The 23,491-nt window shown below is 35.7% G+C and overlaps 1 protein-coding gene across 1 annotated transcript; it reads left to right on the top strand.

The window, feature by feature from the left end:
* Positions 1–5,377: 5,377 nt before the first annotated feature.
* Positions 5,378–21,424, top strand: ALB (albumin). Its single transcript, XM_046655648.1, has 15 exons — positions 5,378–5,482; positions 6,187–6,244; positions 7,122–7,254; positions 8,571–8,779; positions 9,322–9,454; positions 10,283–10,380; positions 12,147–12,276; positions 13,185–13,399; positions 14,618–14,750; positions 15,884–15,981; positions 17,008–17,146; positions 17,745–17,968; positions 19,135–19,267; positions 19,916–19,983; positions 21,251–21,424. Exons 1-14 carry the CDS (start codon positions 5,404–5,406, stop codon positions 19,955–19,957), a joined length of 1,824 nt encoding a protein of 607 aa, XP_046511604.1. The 5' UTR covers positions 5,378–5,403; the 3' UTR covers positions 19,958–19,983; positions 21,251–21,424.
* Positions 21,425–23,491: the final 2,067 nt, after the last annotated feature.

Genomic DNA, 23,491 nt, shown 5'->3' with positions numbered 1-23,491 from the left:
TTTGGACTCATCAATAACAGTAGTTTGCCTTCAAGACATTAAATGCTGAGAGGCTAATTTATATAATTTTAATGAATGAATGAATATCTAGTGTAAATATAAAAATTAAAATTTGATTGAAATAGTATTTGCATGTATTTCATCTAGTAATTTAAGCTATTGATGTTGAACTATACTGGATATGCCACAACTGTGAATCAGAAGCATTTTGGAAAGAGAGTGCCATTGCCAACATCGTATGTTACCAAAATTACCTCTTTATGCTATTTGAATGCATATTTTTTTATTCCAATATATTATTATTAAATAAACTATTTTTGTAAACAAAACCTTGAAACGTATGAATGTTATTCTAATAAAAGAATTTTGCTTTTTCAAAGTCTATACAATGAAAAACTAATTTTGAACAATTCAATGCTTATATGTGCAATAATAATATTTAAAAATCATTTTGAAAACATTTACATTATGTAGTTTATTATAATTAGACTAGAGATGAATTTATCTCCAAAAAAAAAAAAGAGAACATAGGCCAATTATTTATTTGATATATTTCTTAAGAGCTACAAGTTTTTACAGATCAAACAATTCATTTCTTCATGTTAGCCCATACATAGATACTTGAAAAACTGACAAGAATTTCAAAAGACTTAAATTCCAAGGCTCAGTTGGGGGCAGATCAGAACAGTTTTAGGTAAAGACTGACACTCGGAGATTACAAATCATCTAGTACATTCTAAGCTTTAGAAGACATCAAGGAGAAAAAGATTTTCTCCCTCAATGAAAACTTTCTAAACTTGTTGTACTAAAGTTTAAACATGGGAATATTATAGTTATGCAATGTTTGTTGTTTTACAGAAGGTTAAAAAAGTTCAATTTTGTAACTTTCACCTTCTTTTAGGTGGTAAGTCTCTTGAATTACCTTTGGAAAAAATATAGAATATGAATAGACTAAGCACTATTAAACTCTCAGCAGAGTATTCATTTGTTTTTGATTTCCATCTATAGCTATTTTAATGAGGGAGGAGTTACCAGCATTAATTTCTATTGATATGTTTGTAGATTCTACTTGTTAACTTACATAAAGAATGAATAACCATGGATTTCAGGCATTAGCTATATTTCTCTTGGGTTGGAAAGACAATAAGAAAGATATGGGAAAGCGTTATTTTATTTACTTAGTTTAGACAAGTTTAAATGACTTTTGATTTCTTAAAAATGTTAATCTGAACTAGATGGAGAGTAATGCCTGAGGAGCCATTGGACAGCTCAGCAATGAACAAGTTCTTAAATTTGAATCCCAATTCCCTAACATGATATATTCATTTTACCAGTCAGATTCTTTTCTCATTCTATAAGACTGTTACACTGGAAATGTGGAATCACAGAATGTTCAAAGTAGAAGGGCCCTTGATGATAATTTAATCCCACTTGATCCATATGGCTTGGAGATACATACAGATTTGCATGTCTGAGTTTGGAACTAAAAAGTCACATTGAGTTGAATTAAACTGTATAGTAAAGAGTTGAGAAATTTGAAGTGAATGGTTAGGAAATCTGAGAGGAGGTAGATGTAAATTCTAGAAGCCCAGTGTACCATGAAGAAAGGGGAGGAAAAGGGACTCTCCTGCCATGGGAGCTTTAGAGAGAGAGGGACTTAAGAGATGTGACAAGCCAAAGGTGATGATCTAGTGCTTTGTTTTCTTTTTTCCTTGAGGAAGATTAGCCCTCAGCTAACATCTGTGCCAATCTTCCTCTATTTTGTATGTGGGTTGCTGCCACAGCATGGCTGACTAATGGTGTAGGGCCACACCTGGGATCCAAACCCATGAACCCAGGCTGCTGAAGTGGAGCATGCTGAACTTAACCACCATGACATGGGGCCAGCCCCTCTAGTGTGGTTTTTATAATGTAAACTTTCCTCTCCTCGTCGTCTATGAAATCTTCATCAAATTTTATATTTCTTACTAATGCAAGTGTGTATTTTGGGGGATGACTTACACAAGGAGATGATATCTGGATCACATTACAATTTTTCATTTGCATTAGCAATGCCTATATAAGCTCATAGGTTTTGGACAATTTATTTTCTTATTTTTTAATGGGAAATGTCTCTTCACAAGTGAATAAGAAATTAAATTGCTTACCATGTTTGAATTGGTTAGTTTGATGCTTAGTGGTTTTTCAATTTTCCATCCTTCCGTATTTTTCAGAAAGTGGTCCAGGCCCTTCATTTTATGTTGGATCTGCATATGTTCATAGTACTATAGGAGGAGTGCTAAGAAAAGATTTTCCTGTCCCCAATTTTATCTCCAAACGAAACCAAATCACCCATATTTTGGAATGACTTTCAGATAAGTGGTTGTCTCCAGAAAGTCTCTGTTAAAATACTGAGGATATTATTAGGCACTGCTATAACATTTTTATGCATATATTTCACTTTATTTCTAGGAGAAGGTGACACAGAAGTAGTAATCTATCACAGAAGAAGACGGCGTAAGGGCTGGACTGAAAAGATGGCCAGATGGAGGGAGTGACTTTGTGAGAAGCTTCACAAATCCAGAAGGGAGTAGAGGGTGTAGTTTAAGGTTATGATTGGGGTTGCAAAGAAGTGCGAGACAGGTCCAAATACATATTTTATCTGCTTCTGTGCCTTTTCTATCCTGTCAAAATAAATGCAAAACAAAGGACAAAGGGATAAAGATTTAGATTTAATTCCCAGTTATATTTATGGTTCAATTGAGGTATTGTTTTTTCTCTTCTAAATGATCAATACACTGTGATTCTTTTCACATCAAGTAATTTTCCTACCTACTCTCTCTTTTTAAACTTCTCCCATAAAAAATGGGAAAACATTTTAGAATCATTGGAGCTAGTTTCCTGTTTACTTAGAAACTAGATTCTGTAAGCCATATTTATAATTCTTGGTTTAAATATTTGCCGTTACCCTCATGCCAGAGTCCTTTGATGACTAACTAAATATAAAAGTTTAAAAGCTTGAAGAACAGAATATTTAGAAACAACCAACAATTATGTGGTTTTATTTTTCTCAATATAGAATGCACATGCAGAATTAATAGAAGAAAAATGTAGGAATTCTTACTTTGGGAATCCACAAAATGCAAATGTTCAACAGTTTATTGTTAATAAATATGAATTTTAAGCAAACAGTGTTAAGAATTAAATATTTTAACTTTTCAACCATTTGCTAATCTTTAATAAGAATACACACATGCAAAATATGTTATTGGTACTGTGGGAAAGATTTTTTCAGATATTTTCAATTTTATCTTTTAAAGCTATGAGATCTTCATTAAATATAGGAAAATCAATTCTAAGTTGCTAGAATCATGATGAATTTTATATATTTTTTGGTTTTCTATATTTACCATTGCATTAAGATATAACATTGCAATGCAAAGTAGAGGGAGACATTAATATTATGCCTTACATTTGTTAAATGAAAAAATATGCACAAAGTGTATGTGTGTGTGACAAAGGTTTGATTTTGTGAATTGGTAATAGTGAATTAGTGAATTAGTAATTGTGAATTAGTAATGTGAATTAGTAAATCATATTAAATGACAAGGATTTCATGTTTGATCAAGCGTTCCATGGGGACTCATAAGGAAAGGCTAGGGTTGGACACTGACTTCAAATAAAAGATGCTACTCTTTCTCGGGAACTAAAAGTTGACATAATTTATCTAAAAAAGAATTATTTTCTCTATTTAGGACAATAGAAAGTTAGAATAATTTCCTTTTTTCTTTTCTAATGTGGGTTTTCGGGCTTTAAAAAAATTGGTTTTCTCCAATGGAAACAATTCCATAGGCGGACTTTCTTCTAATTCTGTTCATCTGTGACCTGAAAGACAAATCTGGCTCCATTATTTAGGACTCTCTTGAGCCACTTAAAAAAATTCCATCTATCTATCTGTCTGTCTGTATATCTATCTTTCCATCTATCTATCATCTCTCTCTTTCTCTTTCTCTCTCTCTCATCTATCTGTCTCTCCATCCATCTATCATCTCTCTCTCTCGCTTTCTTTCTCTCTCTCTCATCTGTCTGTCCATCCATCTATCATCTCTCTGTCTCTGTCATCTGTCCATCTCTGTTGTTTATCATCTGTCCATCTATCAATCATCTATCTATTAATATTTCTTTCATCATATGATAAAAGAGGAAAAATAATGCTCCTCTTGAGTATTTGTTAGTCTCCATGTCTATATGCACCATAGAGCAACTTGACAGACAGTTTTTGTTGACTGGGTTATGTAATTAAATGAAACAACTGGCTTGTTACTAATTATTGTAGTTCTTCATCTTTGGATCAAAAGGCCAGGGAGAGAATAGCCCATTAGAGGCAGAGATCAGAATCTTGGGTGGGGAGAGTAGGGAAGGAAGTTTGAAAAAATATTTTTGAAAAATTATCTTTGCTTTGCTTTGTTTTTAGACATAAGGCTAAATTTATTTTGAAATTTAAAATAATGTTAAAGAAGAGCAGGTGACTTTTCTTTTTATTAAAAGGGAGAAAGGAAAAAAGTGTGAAACAAGGATGGAAGGAATATGATGCCTGGTGAAGAGGGCCTAGGATTCTTATAACCTCTAGAGGTGTAATCAGGGCTCAGACTGTCCTGTGTATATTATGACGGCGAAGATCGTCATTACCGTCATTTGCACCCATTTTCTTCCCTGTCTCTTTAATGAAAAATACAGTGAGAGATACCTGCCTTGCATCTAAGCATCCGACTGCAGGGACTGAATCACTCGTGGGCCAGTGCTGGGATGGAAATGTAGAATTCATGAATATCCATTTTAGTAGTTGTTATGGCTTTTTCTTAGTTTGCAGCTTTTTCAGACAGAAGAGTTTCAGAAGAATGAAAAAGACATGGATGCCCTCTGTGTGTGTGTTTGTGTGTGTGTAAATTTTTCATTATTTATCAATAAAGACACACTTGGAATTAGTAATGGATACAATTCGGAGCTGAGCTCTTTTAGTATGTCTTACTTCCAAGCTAAGGTGTTGGTTTGGTTAAATTTTTGCAAATATTGAAAACTAAAATGTTCAAATGGGAAATCACAGATAAAGAACATGGTAATGAATAATAGGTACAAATCGTTTAAACTCTTATGTAAAATTTGATAAGATGTTTTACATAACTTTAATGAATTGACCAGGTCTTGTGAAGAAAACAGTTCCAGATGGCAAACATACGCAACAGATTAGTCAAACAATTGTTTGGCAAGAATATTGTAAATTTTGTAATCAGTTGCGAGCCAATGAATACAAAGATGAGTCTAGTTAATAATCTATAATTATTGGTGAAAGAAGTATATTAGTGCTAATTTCTCTCTATTTCTCCTAGCTTTTCTCTCCTATCAACTTCACAAGCCTTTGGCACAATGCAGTGGGTAACTTTTGTTTCCCTTCTCTTTCTCTTCAGCTCTGCTTATTCCAGAGGCGTGTTGCGTCGTGATACACGTAAGAACTCTATTTTTCTACTGTTCAACTTGTATTTTATTTTCCTAGTAAAAGAAAGTTTCAGTAAACCCTGCATCTTTAAAGAAGTAAGTTTTTCTTTAGCATCTATTTCTAGTCTGTGATGATATTTTGTATTTATGAATCCTTAAGAAGTTATTAGTATATTTCTAACATCTTAGGTGAAAAAAATGGTCAGAATTGCTTAGTAACTGTAATTTCCTTCTGCTCATGAAGGAACTTAGAAGGAGTGGCATAAACCTCACAGAATACAGTTGAAGCTCTGGATTCCTAAGGGCCTACCTACTGCACCTTGCTTTATAAAATCAAAACCAAAATCTGTGTCATTAATCTTATAAATAGAGTTTGTACTTATATCTTTCATTTCAACGGTCCTCTCAGTAGCTGTTAATAGATTCTACAAGAGCATTAGATCTTCTCCAAGTATGAATATAAAGCTACAGATATTTGATGATTTTAATGATTTTTCAAATAATATCATTGATTGAATAACACTTCTGTTTAAATGCAGAAGAATAGTTTACCATCATCCTAAGATTTTCTGTAGGGATCAAAGACCAATATTTGGGGGCAAATGAATACCTAAATCAAATGGAGAGAAATATAAAAAGGAACATTATAACCAGTTGTTTTCTTCAGAATTTAAACAAATCTTTTGGTGCTTTTTTTTTCTTTTTTTCCCCCAGACAAGAGTGAGATTGCTCATCGGTTTAATGATTTGGGAGAAAAACATTTCAAAGGCCTGTAAGTTAAAATATTAAACACTGAAGAGTCAAATTTAATGTTTCTAGTAGTCTTGGTTATTATTCTGAAGTTTTTACGTTCCCTTGTCATCAGGGTCCAGACTCTGGAACAGTACTGTCTAATAGAATTTTCTGCATTGATGGAAATATTCTGTATCAGTGTTGTCCAATGTGGTCACCATTGGCCACATGTGGCTACTAAATACTTAAAAATGGCAAGTGCAACTGAGGACCAAAAATTCAGACAATATTTAATTGTCATTTATTTAAATCTATGTGGTCACATGTGGCTAGTGGCTACTCAATAGGATAGCGTGGCTCTGGAACTCTTGTATAACGCGCACGGTGGGGAAGACTTTACTGTATGGTTCCTTTCACAACTCACTTACTGCATTCCCTTACCTAGCAAATTCATCTGTGGTTTCTTGAGAGCATTTTAACATTGTTTTAATCTTGTAAAAACTGAGAAAACAGTTTACTTTTTAAAGGTCAATCTCATTCTAAAGCCTGATTAAATGAGATTGCGTGATTTTAGTTTTTTGTTTTAATCAGTCAAAGGGCCTATGTTATGATCCTTGTCTTAACAATTACATCCATTTAGAATACATTTGGCTTGCTTGTTCTACATGCGTACGTCTACTGACACGCACACACATATGTTTAAACTTGGTGGAAATACACAGCTTCTTTGCTTAGAAAGCCACGTGTGCCTGGTTAGGCCTCAGATAATAGCTGATGTGAACAGGCTTTCTAAACAATAGTAAGAAAGATGTATAAAATATAGAATGTATACAGATACACAATTTGTTCTCTAGCATAGTAACCTACTTTACGTTAAAATGTTATTATGCTGCGTTTTTCTATGTCCTTTGCTTCAGGGTGCTGGTTGCCTTTTCTCAGTATCTCCAGCAGTGCCCATTTGAGGACCACGTAAAATTAGTGAATGAAGTAACTGAATTTGCAAAAAAATGTGCTGCTGATGAGTCAGCTGAAAATTGTGACAAGTCACTTGTAAGTACATTCTGATTTTGAATATTATTTCTTCTTCTTTTATGTAATCCTGAGCATTTCAATGAAAGAAAATCTCATTTTAGTTATCTCAATTATTGCTAATGACCACATTTATAAGCAACACTCAGAAGGGGGTAGCCATCGTTTCTTCTGTGGTAGACGCGTTCTAGCTCTACCCACAGTTTTAAAAACGTTTCTTTATTGAGACCACACACAATAGCCGTAATTTACTTAAATGGAAATTTGTCATTTGTAAAAGTCTTTTAAAGTTATGACTTCTTTTCAAAGAGGTTAATAATTATAGCATGGTTTTATGTTTAGAAAGCACTCAACTGATTTCCTTGCCGATTTGTTACCTGGATAAAATAATAGTGCATCTACATATTCCTCATTTTAGGGATATTTTTACATACAATAAAAACTCAGGGCATTGGTTCATTTTGAAGGACTTTGGAGTTTTGGTATTTCTGGATAGGTCTTCAATATAAGGAGAGGTTTATATTTCTCTCACCACTCAATCTGTACACACTTTCCTGGGAACAAGCCCATTTTTAATTTATCACTGAAGCCTTTCTTCCTCCTATTTCTCCCTATGCGTATCCCTCCCTCAAAGCAGAATCAGTACTTTAACTCCACACAATATTACGGCTTTAAAGATGAATTTAAAAATTGCGTGGTTTTTTTTTGAAAATTAATAAATTCTGTCTCGAGCAGTGTATTTTCCCTGAAGTTACAATTATTTCATAATAAAAATGAATGTGAATAGAAAGGATTCATTTAATGGAATGGGCTTTTAGGCAAATGTTTCTAGGATGAAAAAGATCTTTATTTTAATGTAATAACAATTAATATATAGTAGGTTGTGTTACTCTTGGGCTTTGAATGGTGTCTACTAAAAAGCTGTACCTCTCAAAAAGGATCAGATCAAATGAGAAACTATCTGAATACTTTCCTCCCTAATGTAAATTCACTTGCCACTTGGAGGATTATTTTTTCTTGATTTTTCATTGTAAGGATCACTCTCCTAGCTGTTATCCTCAGTCGGAAATAGAAGTAATGTTCATTCCTTAGAGCCATTGATGGTCTTTTTGCCCTCCTGTTTTATCCGCTATAAGTAATAGTGTGCCAGTTAACTCTGATGAAAATCGCACATAGACGGTTCAATCAGGAGAAACTCTCTAAACCTGAGGCAAAAGTGGATTTTTATGATTTCCTGACCAAGGTTTACCAGTATATTAAATTTTTTATACTGTTGTTTGGGTATAAAGAAAATAAAGTACTGCCCAGCAATTTGAAGCCTGCTGTCTTCCATTTAGCATACTCTTTTTGGAGATAAACTGTGTACAGTTGCAACTCTTCGTGCAACCTACGGTGAACTGGCTGACTGCTGTGAAAAACAAGAACCTGAGAGAAATGAATGCTTCCTGACACACAAAGATGATCACCCAAACCTCCCCAAGCTGAAACCAGAACCGGACGCTCAGTGTGCCGCCTTCCAGGAAGATCCAGACAAGTTTCTGGGAAAGTAAGTAATCAGGTTTTTGTCCTTGAAAATTAAAAATTATGGAATCGGTCAAGACATGATAACAATGACTATAAACAAAAATATTTTCAACATTAAGACTTGGAAGCTTTTGTTCTAATGACAATTTTCAAAGAAGGAGTAGTTGATACTATACAATTCTACACCATAAAAAATTTCATTGAAGATCTTTTAGAGTTTATTGAAAGAGGATATAATCTATATGAAAAAATTTGAGATTGACATGTGTTAAAATGTTATGAAGATATATATTTATTTATTCTCAGGTTTGATTTCATTTTAGTCAATGTTAGATCACCAAAATTTAACTATTTCATACAGATGCATGTATACATATGTATATATATGTAAGTTTTCACTGATTTAAGAATGACAAAGGCAAGGTCATCATATGCAAATTGAGCTTAATAGGTGTATTAGATGTGTTTGGGTTTTAGAGGCTCTGAGGAGAATGGTCCATTACAATTGTTCCCGTAATACTGTCTGCTATAGAAAAATGACTGTTTTTCTTTTAAAACATTTAGATACCTGTATGAAGTTGCCAGAAGACATCCTTACTTTTACGGCCCAGAACTCCTTTTCCACGCTGAGGAATATAAAGCAGATTTTACAGAATGCTGTCCAGCTGATGATAAAGCTGGCTGTCTGATACCGAAGGTATTCCCCAGAAGAATAGAAGAACTAATTCATAATCTAGCCTCAGATTTGGAGGATCTTGTGGCCATATTTAGGGAAACTAAGTCTCTGATATAAACTTCTTTACATGGTCAAAAAAGCCTTCTTCACTCTTATCTTCCACAAAGATCTTTCCCATTTTGAAGGCCTCCGATCTCCCATTCCTCCTTCTAAAGTTTGTCAAAGTGGATCTGACAGAGGGCATCACTGTGTATGCCTCTAAATATCCCCCTTCTTTTTATGGTGCTGGTCACTGTCATGAAATACAGAAACTCATCTGTAAAATTGCATGGCAAGGAGGCACAGTTTTGGTTTATCTTTTCATGAGCCTTTTTTATTGGAGGAGAGGGGTGATGGAATTCTAAGTAGAGAATTTAACTGCATCTAGAAGCCTGGGTTTATTTGTTCACTCCATAAATATTTATTTTGTATTTTAGGGAGTTTATCGATGTTATGAAAGTTGGTGGAAGAGAGATTGAAATGAATTACATGCAAAATTAAGAAATCAGTAAAGTTATATTCCCTGAGATATTAGTGTACTCAGTTCTTCCATTTTTCTTTTCAGTTCCCTTTTCCCTGGCAATGCCTCCATCCTGGTTCCTAAATACCTAGAGTCTTCTGCTAGCGCCAGGCTGATTTTTCCTCTCCCTACGTAGCAAAATAATTATTTACCAATAGTGAGCACTTGGCAATTTAGATGTCAGTTATCTCTTTAAAATTTAATTTGGCATAGTCTCATCTGAACTTAAGAAGGGGTTTTCGCTTAGAATTTTTCTCTTTTAATTTTTCTAAAATAATTTCTTTTTCCAGCTTGATGCTTTGAAGGAAAGAATACTGCTTTCATCTGCCAAAGAGAGACTCAAGTGCTCCAGTTTCCAAAAATTTGGGGAGAGAGCTTTCAAAGCATGGTATTTTAAACTTAGTTTGCGTCTTTATGATGTAAATGATGACGGCTCAGCTGACAGAATTGTGCATTTATACAGTATTTTACACAGTGCTTTCACATGCATCCATTTGGTTGTCTAAAAGGTAAAAATTTAACAGAGGTGAAAACCAGAGCATCAATCACAATTCGCCATTATTTTTTATCATATTTTTTCTAAGTAGTCAAAGAACTTACAGGACATCTTTTTTGTCCTTCTACGACAGGTATTTAAACCCCTATTTATCTCTAAAAACTAAGGATCTTATTCTAACAGTCCACAGTTTTTATAGAGCTATAATTAGGAGCTTTCATTTAATTTTATCTTCCCCTGCCCCCAATTATCTGAAAGTGTCTGTCGTTTTATATTCTGATAATTAAGTACAGCCATCAAGGTTACTTCTCATTTTTCATAGCTCCAGCTCTACTCTTAATCTCTTTTTTTCCCCCAGGCCCTCTCTTTTCATATGACTTAGCTGGTTCTAGAAGCATCCTTCAATAGTATCCAAGCCAAGAAAAATGCCCCCTCCCCAATCCTTTACTTGCTAGTCAACAATGAACCAATGTGAACAGGAGATAAAATAAAAATAAGCAACATTTTGCAAGCTCCTTGGAAACCATCCTTTGAACTATCTTTGCATGTAATCTCTACCTTCTACATTATCAAAATCAACCAAATCCATAAGCAAAGCAACCCCAACATGAAATGATGCACAGTCAAACAGGTTATGATTGCTTTTGTGGAAGAAGTACCTTTTATCAGATTTATGTAACTCTGAAAGGATTTGAGAAATCATGTGGATATTGGCCTTTTACATCTTGTCATCATGTTTAGAGACTGTGCTGGATTAATTTCTTGGTAAAAGTATGCTTAATCAAAACTCCCTAATTTTGCAAAAGTTATAAAATTTCTTTTCTCAGAGACCTTTAGAAGTCAGGAAGAACGTGTTGTAATTGATTAAAAAAGCTAACTAGAGGGCTGCCCGGTAATGGCACGGCGGTTAAGTTCGTGCATTCCTCTTCAGCAGCCAGGGGTTCCCTGGTTCGGATCCCGGGTGCGCACATGGCACCGCTTGGGAAGCCATGCTGTGGTAGGCGTCCCATGTACAAAGTAGAGGAAGATGGGCATGGATGTTAGCTCAGGGCCAGTCTTCCTCAGCAAAAAAGAGGAGGATTGGCAGCAGATGTTAGCTCAGGGCTAATCTTCCTCCAAAAAAAAAAAGCTCACTAGAGTTTGTATGGCACTTCCCAGTTTATAAAATGCTTTCATATGCATTATGTACTTTAGTCCTCAGAACAATCTTTTGCTTTAGCCTACTGTTGTGACTCTGCAGAGGCTGAAGATTGGAGAGCTGAAGTAACCTGCCTAGGGTTACACTACTTATAAGCAGGAAAGCCAGATCTCGAAGTTCAGATCTGGTCTCCAAACCTGATGTGGCTCAGCATGTCTCCTCCTGTAGAATCCCTCTTTGGTTTCTGCGTTTATGCATCGCTGGACTTCTGTACACCACATACAGTGGATAATTACAATGGACAATTCTTACAATGGGTAATTCTGCTCTAAGAAGACATGTTGCTCTAAGAGAACAATTTGGTTCAGAACTAGAATTAAAATAAGAACTAATTAATTTTACAGATTATTTCTATGTATTATTTTATCTGAATTTTCTTGTTAGAAGTAGTATTTTCCTGATGCTTTCACATAAAATATTGCATGTTAATAGTATTTTGATAGAAGAATTTCCTTTTTAGGTCAGTAGCTCGCCTGAGCCAGAAATTTCCCAAGGCTGACTTTGCAGAGGTTTCCAAGATAGTGACAGATCTTACCAAAGTCCACAAGGAATGCTGCCACGGTGACCTGCTTGAATGTGCCGATGACAGGGTAAAGAATCTTCAGTGTGCTTTTTTGTAACTTACATGCTTAAGTTGGTTGAATCAATCTGTTTAGTATCATCGGCGACAACTGACAGTGAGTCAAGATGGTCTCCTGTGCTGTAATCTATGCAATCCTTTCCCTGTCTTGTGTTCCTTTTTTTAAATCTGGCTAACCTACTCAGTAAGTGATCTGACAAACATTCCCTAATTTGTAATCCCTTTCCGTCATACTCTAACTGAGGACAAAGGTTTAAACCGAAGTAGAAGAGCTAAAAAGGTAAATTTCTTAGAGATTTTTTTGGGAGGTGAGTGGAGTTGGAGAAGGGCTGGTATCTGAAGAGACCTTTGGAAATTATGAGGTTTTTTCTCTATATTCTCTCTTAATTTACTCTCTGTGTTAAGTATGCAAATATTTAGCATGATATCACTTTTCGCCAAACTTAAAAATATGACCAAATACCAGAATCCTAATCTCTCAGGACGCTTTCTTGAAAATTTAAGGCAGATATTTTCCATGTCTAAGTGGGGCCTGTGACTATGATCTTGACTAATTTTTCAAAAATTTCTCACACTTTAGTTATTATGGTTTCAAAATGCTGGCACTTTATTTTGGGAAAATATTTGGAAAAACAACACTGAGTTTTAATTTAAAAACTTAAATGCCTTAATTATAAAATTAATAAATAATTGATATGAGCCCCTGCTACTGACTAGTTTTTTCAATTGAGTAGAAATGTTTTAGTCGTTCTGAGTCTCCAGGCTAAGGAAACAGGCTGGAAGTGTTCATAGAAGGCAGGTTGACATATGTATAGTCTTAGAATACAATGAACATGTTCTGCCAACATAATAAAGTCCTGGGAAGAAAGTGTAGTGACGTCAATTTACATTGAACAATTTCCATCAACTTGCTTCTAGGCGGATCTTACCAAGTACATATGTGAACATCAAGATTTAATCTCTGGCAAACTGAAAGCATGCTGTGATAAACCTTTGTTGCAAAAATCCCACTGCATTGCCGAGGTGAAAGAAGATGACCTGCCTAGTGACCTGCCTGCATTAGCTGCTGATTTTGCTGAAGATAAGGAAATCTGCAAACACTATAAGGATGCCAAAGATGTCTTCCTGGGCACGTAAGTGGATGAGGAATTATCCTTTCATAGCCTTTAGATGGTCTCAGGATTTAGGAAGATATTCTAGGCTTTCCTTTGGAGTTACTACAATTTCCGTGTTGTCTACAATGCTTCTTTATCCTTCCCTCTCCCAGCTTTTATAACTTTTTGGAAAAAATTAATTAATTTTAAAAAATTGTCATAACATAACACACACATGCTCAGGGCAAAAGCTCAGTCAATAGAAAAGAGTACAAAATAACAAATAAGTTTCTATTTTTACCCCCCTTCCTTACTCCTTAGGCATATTTCTAGAAATATCTCTAGAAACATTTTGTGTATACATAAATTACATACATATTATTTATTCATTTATTCATTCAAAGAGTATTTCTTGAACTGACCATAATGTATACGTATGAATATATGTAATACATCTTTATAGCTATCTATCATCTATCTATCTATCACCTATCATCTATCTATCTATCTATCTATCTATCTATCTATCTATCTATAGCTATCTGACAGCAACAAAGAGGTATAAAGAGAAGTACAGAGTCTGCCACCAGCTGTTTTATATTTGCTTGAAAAGTCCAGAAATCCGGTAACATGGCAAGGCAACACACAATCAAATGACAAAATAAATGATTATATATAGTCAGTAAGCGTGGTGATAAACTTTGCATTTTTGTTGTTGGATTATAATAGTATTCTGTGCACTAAATAATGTTTCATAAAATTATGTAGCCTTTAAGATTTCACTCATACAGAGAGGAAATAGAAAAATTTAAGAATATATCTCTATCTATCTATCTATCGGAACCTTTTAGAGGTGTAGTCAAAATCAAACAAAATATACATAATAATAATAGGTATCATTCACCCGACATTTAATCTGTGCCAGACAGTGTGTGTTTTGTGTAGATTATGTCATGTATTTCTCACAACCTGCCTCGTGGGGTCGGTACTCTTATTATCCCCTTCTGCAGAAGAGGAAACTAAGGCCCTGCTAATTTTAATAAGTTGCCTCAGGTGATATAGTAAAATAAGTGGCAGAGCCACAATTTGAATGCAGGTAGCTTTAACTCTGCACCCCAAGCCCTTAGCCACTAAGGTTTACTGCATGGAGGTTAGTCAAATTCAGATACTTGGGATATGAGTTACTCTTGTGGTTAGTTCTGTGATTTCTCTTGCTCATTTGTCCATCTAAATCTATTTTATCTTCATCTTAATTAGGTTTTTGTATGAATACTCAAGAAGGCATCCTGATTACTCCGTCTCCTTGCTGTTGAGAATTGCCAAGACATATGAAACCACGCTGGAGAAGTGCTGTGCGGAGGCCGACCCTCCTGCGTGCTACGCCACAGTGGTAGGTTTCTTCAAGGGAAAAATGCAGCTCTTTGACTGATGGTCCCAATAATAAGAAAGAAAAATAATACAAGATTGTAAAACATTATATAGTGCAATTTAGATCTTTTCTTGAGATGGTTTCAATTCTGTACTCTTAAACATTATAGGAAAAATAGCCTTAAATAGAATGGTTAATAAAACCTAGAATAGGCTTTAAAAAAGAAGGATCTGAAGAGAGCAGTCTCATTTCATAAAATCTTGACCATGCTTTTTCTCTCTTTCACACTCCTGAGAGCAAAATAAGATGAAGTAAAATTAAATGTTAATTAGAAGAGGTTTAACTTAGATATAAAGAATATTAACCTAATTCCAAGATTTATCAAGTGTCAAGAATTAGTATCTTGAGGAAGGTTGTGAAATCTCTTCACTTACAATATTTTGAAATCTTTTTGAGAAAGTTTTAGAATAGTTTTACAGGAAATTAAGTAAGGAGTGGAAATCTCGTCTGGAGGATTTTTAGCATATTTAGCTATGTGAAAATAGAATTTTGGCATATTTAAGATATTTAGCACTCCTAGCATATATAGTAATTTTCAAACTTCAGAATCAGAGGAAAGTCATTCTTTCCTCTACCAAGAACTTGCTATATGCCAGGTACCATACTGGAACCAATGACCAAGGTAGACTCTCTTATCTCAGAGAGCTCAGGATCCAGCTGGAGAGGTAGCTTAGTAATAATGATACTTATAACCATAGCCATCCTTTATTGAGCTTTTACCATGGTCCAGGCACTGTTTTAATTTCATTAACTCAGGTGGTTTACAAAGCAGCTCTCTGAGGTGAGTTCCATCTTCATCCTCACTTTAGAGATGAGGGTTCTAAAGCTAGGAGATGGGAAGTAAAGTTGAGTAGATGGCCTGGCACAAATGCCAGCAGTCGCACTCTGGAGTCTGAATATTCTTCATCACTTACACTATACAGCCTGGCCAAACAAAATAAACAGTTTGGGCATATTAGATTTGTCATTAAAGATCTATTTACATGACTTTGGGCAGAAAGGAGGACGGCTCTCCCTCTGCCGAGAGGAGTGAAAACCAGCCCGCCTCTGGTCCTCAGGTGGAACACTGTAAACGCAATTCTCTTATCTTTCAGTTTGATCAGTTTACACCTCTTGTGGAGGAGCCTAAGAGTTTAGTCAAGAAAAACTGTGACCTTTTTGAAGAGGTTGGAGAGTATGACTTTCAAAATGCGTAAGTATTTTTGTTTATTGGCTAATTTTTTTTAACAATTAGTAATTATTTAAGACAATATTTAGACCACCTATCATACAACTTTTAATTGTGAAAATACAGTATGTATTTCTAATCACCCTCCATCAAGAAAGAGGAGAAAGGGATAAAATAGTTGATGGAATGGAGAGGTCTACATTTGAGTGCAGTTTGAAAAATTGGTCTGGGAGGGAAAATATCAAATCTTGGGTTATAGGAGCTGAAGATGCCCCTTGAAGGTGAAGGAATAGTTTACAGGCAAACCAAATACAGCAGTGCTTTACAGAGCAGGAAAGAGTAGGCCTTGAAAGTGTAGCTCAATAAGCTGATAAATCAATATCCTGATCTAATAGAGCCTTATCTGTGGAGGTAAAGACAAGAAAGGGCATATTATTCAGTAGATATTTATTGTTCACTTACACATGTGAGCACTCCTCTAACTATGTGTGGTAGGAGTAACAACAACGAACAACACATTGTCTCTTCGCTTGAATAGATTATGGTCATACATTGACTTTCAGTGGTGATTGACATTCTTAGTAAATGATTATTACATGCTACGTACCATGCCAGGTTGATTGCATACTTTATTTCTTTTAATTTACTCCTTGTACCATCCCTATTGAGTCAGATATATTTCCTCCATTTCATAGGTGAGAAAATTTATTTTTGTCTTTCAAATTTAGCACAGTGCTGATATATATTAAGCTCTAAGTAGGTTTTATTGAAAGAAAGCAGCAGTTAATAAATATATTTATGTCACTGAGTTATAATAAGGAAAGGCGCTTCCCAAGATTATGCAGCGCAGGTGGATTCAGAGCCAGGCTTAGCTAGCCGCCTAGGACAAGGTCTTCCCCCATCCCATCCCACCAACCTGGAGCTGGAGATAACGTTATGAGTGAGCAACCATCTTAGTTAATTTTGGTTAAGTATTCTCTGCTTGGCCTCCTATGTTAGACAAAGACAGTTTCTTGCCTGGCTAAAAACACATGGACTTTTTTGTCACAGGCTCATAGTTCGTTACACCAAGAAAGCACCCCAGGTGTCGACTCCAACTCTCGTGGAGATTGGAAGGACCCTGGGGAAAGTGGGCAGCAGATGCTGTAAACTTCCTGAATCAGAAAGATTGCCCTGTTCTGAAAACCATGTGAGTCTTTTAAATATAATAAAGCTAATAATGATGACTTTTTGCCTTTAGATATTGACAAAGCTAACTTTCAGAGGCAGGGGTGGACTAATGTGTGTGTGTGTGGTGGGTGGTGGGGCCTGGGTAGTGGCAGGCAGGACTCAGTCACCCATAGTATCCTGACCATCAGAATGAGGATTTAGATAAGATCCCAAAGATGATAAACTGTTTTGAAAAAATTTCATGAACTTTCAGTGTTCCATCCTGGCATTTTCTCAATTTTTACTTTCTTTGTCTTTCTTTATTGTATTGTATAAGACTATTTCCTCCTCACTCCAACGCATATCTCAGGATGCACCTCAAATTATTTTAATCAATTATTTTCTCAAGTGAATTATTCTTAAAATGTGGACATATTTAATTAAAAGAGAAAAGAGTTTTAAAAGTCCCTTATTGTTTGTAGTTTTAAAGATAAGCAAATCACTACTTCAAGTCAACCTTGGATTCTATGTTGCTCCTTAAAATATAACACTTGTTTTGGTCCATTGGTAAGTAGGAGTTCATGGAGAACTTTTAATTCTGCTTCTTTTGAATTTCTGCTCTCCTGTCTGCTCTTTAGCTGGCCTTGGCCCTGAACCGGTTGTGTGTGTTGCATGAGAAGACACCAGTGAGCGAGAAGATTACCAAATGCTGCACGGATTCCTTGGCAGAAAGACGGCCATGCTTTTCTGCTCTGGAACTCGATGAAGGATATGTTCCCAAAGAATTTAAGGCTGAAACATTCACCTTCCATGCAGATATATGCACACTTCCTGAAGATGAGAAACAAATCAAGAAACAATCGTGAGGAATATTTCATTACTGCATGTGTTTGTCGTCTTGATAGTGAGAACTGTAAATTGAAATGAGCAACTTTTTATGAAGTAGTGATTACATTCCTTAGAAAAGAGTATTTAGGTATTGGCCATATTAAGCTGACAAAAGTGTCGAGAATAAAATGGATAGCTTTTTGTTTTCTTAGGAAAAAAACCACTGTATCATAATCCTGACTACAAATCAGAGTACTATTATGGATAAAATCTGCAGTAGAATAATATCTTAGGTGAGGTCCAGTAGAAAAACTGAACAATTAACTGATGCATTTGTGCAGATAGGAAATTAGGTAGTAGAAATCATAGGAGAATTTATTTCTAGGCATGAATGGTTATTCTAAGTTTGTTCTATGGCAGCCCACAGGCAAAGCAAACACTTAAGATGTGACTTTTGAGAATTCAACTTGGGTGAAAAACAACTAGAAATGCGAGTTCTGAGGCTTGGCTCCCTATTGCTGTCACAATGGGTTATTATTCCATGAAATTTAGCAACAGAAAGTTGTTAGCGTCTCTGATGGGTTCTGATCATGGCCACAGACTTAAGAGTAACATTGTAAAATCTTTCATGCCCACAAACACTCTTCTCTAGCACTATTGTCTTTGCAGATGTCAGTGAAAGAAAAGCGCCAGCTCCCATGAATTTGGATAATCTTATTTCCTATGACCTCCCCACCAGTAACTTTGAATTGGGAAAATTTCGAAAACCAAATATAAAGATTCTCAGAGTAGCAACTTCTTAAATGGAGTCCAAGATAATTAAAATTTTAAGGATCATTTTTAGCTCTTAAATAATTATAAAATTCAATATGGCATAACTTCCATAATCTACATAGTACATAAATGCAATGACATAATCCTTTCCAGAGATTGATTGAACAGAGATTTATTGATTTATTGGCACTACAGATATTGAGCAATTTACATTGATTATCTATCCTTCCACCAACCCCACGAAAGTGGATTTTCTTCTCCTCATGCAAATAAGAACATTGAAGCTTATAGTGGTAAGCCTGGGCCTCAAACCAGAGTTGCTTGGCTCCAAGGTTCGTAATCTTAAGAAACAGCACCACCGCCTTCACCATCTCTATTTTTCTTTCTGTGTGTGAACTTTCTTTTATTTTTTTCATTCATACTCAGTGCACTTGCTGAACTGGTGAAACACAAGCCCAAGGCAACAAAAGAACAACTGAAAACTGTCCTGGGAAATTTCTCAGCCTTTGTAGCCAAGTGCTGCGGAGCTGAGGACAAAGAGGCCTGCTTTGCTGAGGAGGTACTGGCTTGTCTTCATTTTAATGTGTCTAATCTCCTTTGTTGTTGTTGAATTTGATCAAGCTAGGGGTTAGAAGTTTATGTATCCGAAGGACACTCCGTACATGTGAGACAGGAATCTTATTCTACATACAATTGTCTTACAAAAGACTTACATAGCTCTTGTTTTGTTTTTTTAATCTCCTGCTGCACTGTAGCATATTATTAAATGTTTGCAACATTTATTCTGTTTCCAAAGTTGTGATGTTTACGAATATAGATAGAAGTATTTGTAAGCCCTGAAATCTTTTGATAGAGACATCATTAAACCAAAACATAAATTTATTTAAGCATTTTCTTGAAAAAGGCTGTTTTGTTTTTGGTTGAAACTGAGTGCTTGTTTTTACAGGTTAGTGGGGAAGTTTGTGTGTAAATGTCTGACTGAATCATTTACTATTTCCCCCTATGACTTGACAGTAACTTATTATTCCTTTGAGAGCAATAGATGTCAGTGAGCTTTCTTCTAGAGATTCTAGTACTAAACTGGAATTAAAAGACGTGATGTGTGTAAAATTACTTTGTAATCACCAATGGCTGTACAAATGTTGATGTTTTACCCCGATAGTGATGCTAATATTTTCCCCACATCGGTCATTTTCTTTGTATTCAGGGTCCAAAACTTGTTGCTTCGAGTCAACTTGCCTTAGCCTAAAAACAACGCAATCACGAGCATCTCAGGTAACTATACCTTAGATGTTTTTTAAAGTAGTTGTAATAGTTCTTATTAAAATAGTGAAATTGACTGACCGTTTGTGAAGAGCCATATAGACCAGTGCCAACCACTGTTCTATGCTCTTTATATATTTTATTTAATTTTCAAAATATTTGCCTGAATTGAGTACCATTATTATTCTCATCTTGCAGATGAGAAAATGAAGGGCCGGGTAAAGGCATAGGTTAAGTAATTTACCCAAGGACCACCCAGCTAGTGAGAGGTGGAGCCACAATTCAAAATTCAGACCAGAGCTTGAGAGTCAGCAACGGTCCTGTTCTAACCGAATGTAACGCAGTAGACAGAGTCATTCAGCTAAGAAATGGTTCAGTGGTGGGATGCTTTAGGTATTAAGCTATACTACATGAAAGTGCATTGTTGTAGGTAAAAACCAGTTGAATAGCAATCATTTCACATGGTTCAACCTAATAACTCAATAACAAATTCATTGCGTTGGCGAATATGATAGATCTACTGTACATGAACTTTACTTTACACTGAACAATTTGCTACTAAGTTTCCACTGTGTCAACATGCTGAGCTTTAATAGAATTTCTCTTCTCATGACCCACTTTGAAATTTAGATGTTTGAACATGAACATGTTTTAGCCATTTTGGTTGTAATATTTTGGCCGAATTTTAAAAATGGGATAAAATTTATTTTTTAAAGCAAGTTGTCCAACCATTTTTTAACATGAATTCTTTTCATATTTTCCAAATTCACTGTGGCATCCATTCTGCTACCAGGTTTTAACTTACTGTTTGCCCACATGATCATACCTACATATTTTGCATTCAAGCAAGAAAGCAACTTCGTATCTCTGCAAATTTTATTATTTCAAAATGTGACTTGTTTTAGTCCTAAACGACAAGATTTTCCTTCTAGAGATCTAACTTTGAGAAGACACCTTTTCTGTTTGTAATTAACTTAGGTGAGAAGTAGGTGTTAAGTAAATGACTCTGAGGAGTAGTGATGAAAAGCCTGTGACTTTGAAGCCTGAGGAGTTTGATGATATCAGTGATGAAGAGAGGACTTAAAATACTTATTGATGTGTCCTCTGCCCTAGCCCAACAGAAGAATTCAGCTGCCATGAGTCTAGGAAATGTTTGAATTATTTTCATTGGTAGAAATTGCAGAAAGATAATCTCAGCAATTTGGCATTCATTTGAATAGATTTGAAAAATACATGCCATTTTACAAATAGTACTTATATTTGTCCTTTTGTTTTTCAGCCTACCCTGAGAATAAGAGAAAGAAAGAGAAATGAAGACCCAGAGCTTATTCATCTGTTTTTATTTTCTGTTGGTGTAAAACCAACACTCTGTCTAAAAAAACACAAATTTCTTTAAACATTTTGCCTCTTTTCTCTGTGCTGCAATTAATAAAAAAAAATGAAAACAATCTAACATAATTGTCCAGGACTGTTATCTTTCAAAGATATGTGGCCATCCTGAAAATTCTGTAGGTTCTGTGAAAGTCCCATTATTCTCTCTTTCCGCACTTCAGTAGTGGACTTCTAGTTCCCTATGGGCTAGTTAATTAAAAGAAACATTAATATTCTTCTAAGTTGTGGATTATAAACATTCAAATTAATATTTTAACATTATGGTAATTCTGAATAAAAGAATAAAAGCTGTGGAATAGGTAAGGCATATAAAACACGACTTTTTCTCACTACTAGGACTCAATAAAAAATGTGAGGGACAAAGAAGATAGAGATGATTGTAAGGATAGTTAATTGAATTGAGAAAAAACTGATCGAAGAAATTTAAGACAGTTTAGCATGACAATACATGTAAAGTATAAGAAGTTTAGCAAGTTTGGAAAAGCATTATTGGAAGAGAAGATTAGGAGATCTGGACAAAGTTACAGTAAAAGTGATTAAGATATACTGAATTGAGGAAGTGCAAGAGCTGGAGGGTAAAATTTTCTTTTAAAAAAATTAAGATGCCATATGCAAGGGATATAGGATCAAGATTGCAGAGTAGGAAGATCCTTAGCTCACTTCCCCCCATAGACACACCAAAACTGCAACTACATATACAACAGTTATCACTGAGAACATCCTGAAGACTAGCACAACTAAGAATATGAAGCAAAAGCCACATTAAGATGCATAGGAGGGGTGGAGACACAATCTAGTTAGGACCCACACCCCTGGAATGGTGATCCATAAGCAAGAGGTCCTCCTGGATGAGTGAGGGGCCCAAGCCCCACATCAGGCTCCCCAGCCCAGGAGACACGCTCCTAAAAGATGAGCCCCTGTAATGCACGGCTTTGAAAAATCAGTGGGGCTTACATCTGGGAGAGTGGAGGGCCATAGAAAATAGAGACCCCACTCTTAAAGGGCACATACACAAGCTCATTTGCTCTGAGTCCCAGCACTGAGGCGGCAGTTTGAAAAGTCCCTGGGTTATATGAAGGAGACTAATTTGAGGGCATGTACCAGAGAGGCAGAGATCTGCTAGAACTTTATCCAGGGAAGGAAGCACTGGTAGGCAAGATTTTTTTACTTCCTTTCTGGTTAGCTGGACTGGCCCTGGAAGGCACCATTTCTGACACTCTCCATCTACCTAGCTAGCATTCCTTGTCCTGTCCTAGCATTTGCCTTTGAACCTGCCCTTACTGACACCCCTCCAATGTGGCTCCCATCTTGCCCTACCTGGCAGGTGGCCTTGGCTGGTACCAGAGCCCCTCCAAAGTAGCATCTTCCTCACACAACAATGCCACAGCAATCATAGCCCAGGCACAACAGGAGGGTGCATGCAACCCACACAGAGGACACACCTGGGGCACCTGGCTGTGGTGACCAGGGGTAATTGTGCTACTAGGCTCTACAGGACACCTTCTAAATAAGGCCACTCTTTTAAGACTGAGAGTTGATCTACCTAATACATAGAAACAAACACAAAGAATTAGGCAAAACGAGGAGACAAAGGAATAAGTTCCAAATGAAAGAATTAGACAAAACCTCAGAAAAAGAACTAAATGAAATGGAGATAAGTAATCTACCAGAGAAAGAGTTCAAAGTAATAGTCATAAAGGTGCTCACTAAACTCAGAAGAAGAATAGATAAACATAGTGAGAGCTTCAACAAAGAGATAGAAAGTATAAAAAAGAGCCAATCATAGTTGAAGAATGCAATATCTGAAATGAAAAATACACTAGAGGGAATCAACAGCAGACTAGATGATGCAGAAGAATGGATCAGTGACCTGGAAGACAGGGTAGTGGAAATCACCTAATCAGAAGAGTGAAAAAGAAAAAGGAAAAACAAAGGTGAGGATAGCTTAAGGAACCTCTGGGACAACATCAAACATACTAACATTCACAGTACAGGGATCCTAGAAGGAGAAGAAAGAGAGGAAGGGACAGAAAACTATGAAAAAGTAATGACTGAAAACTTCCCTAACCTGGAGAAAGAAACAGACATTCAAGTCCAGGAAGCACAGAGATTTCCAAAGAAGATAACC

The sequence above is a fragment of the Equus quagga genome, chromosome 3 (genome assembly GCF_021613505.1).
Source record: "Equus quagga isolate Etosha38 chromosome 3, UCLA_HA_Equagga_1.0, whole genome shotgun sequence".
NCBI lineage: Eukaryota > Metazoa > Chordata > Mammalia > Perissodactyla > Equidae > Equus > Equus quagga.
This window is presented reverse-complemented; position numbering and strand designations above follow the sequence as displayed.

Bases quoted from the DNA above. Each gene is read 5' to 3' on its own strand.
- ALB (XM_046655648.1), top strand. From the start codon at position 5,404: ATGCAGTGGGTAACTTTTGTTTCCCTTCTCTTTCTCTTCAGCTCTGCT. The intron at 5,483-6,186 runs GTAAGAACTCTA...TTTTTCCCCCAG, and splicing joins CGTGTTGCGTCGTGATACAC to ACAAGAGTGAGATTGCTCAT. The intron at 14,751-15,883 runs GTAGGTTTCTTC...CTTATCTTTCAG, and splicing joins CTGCGTGCTACGCCACAGTG to TTTGATCAGTTTACACCTCT.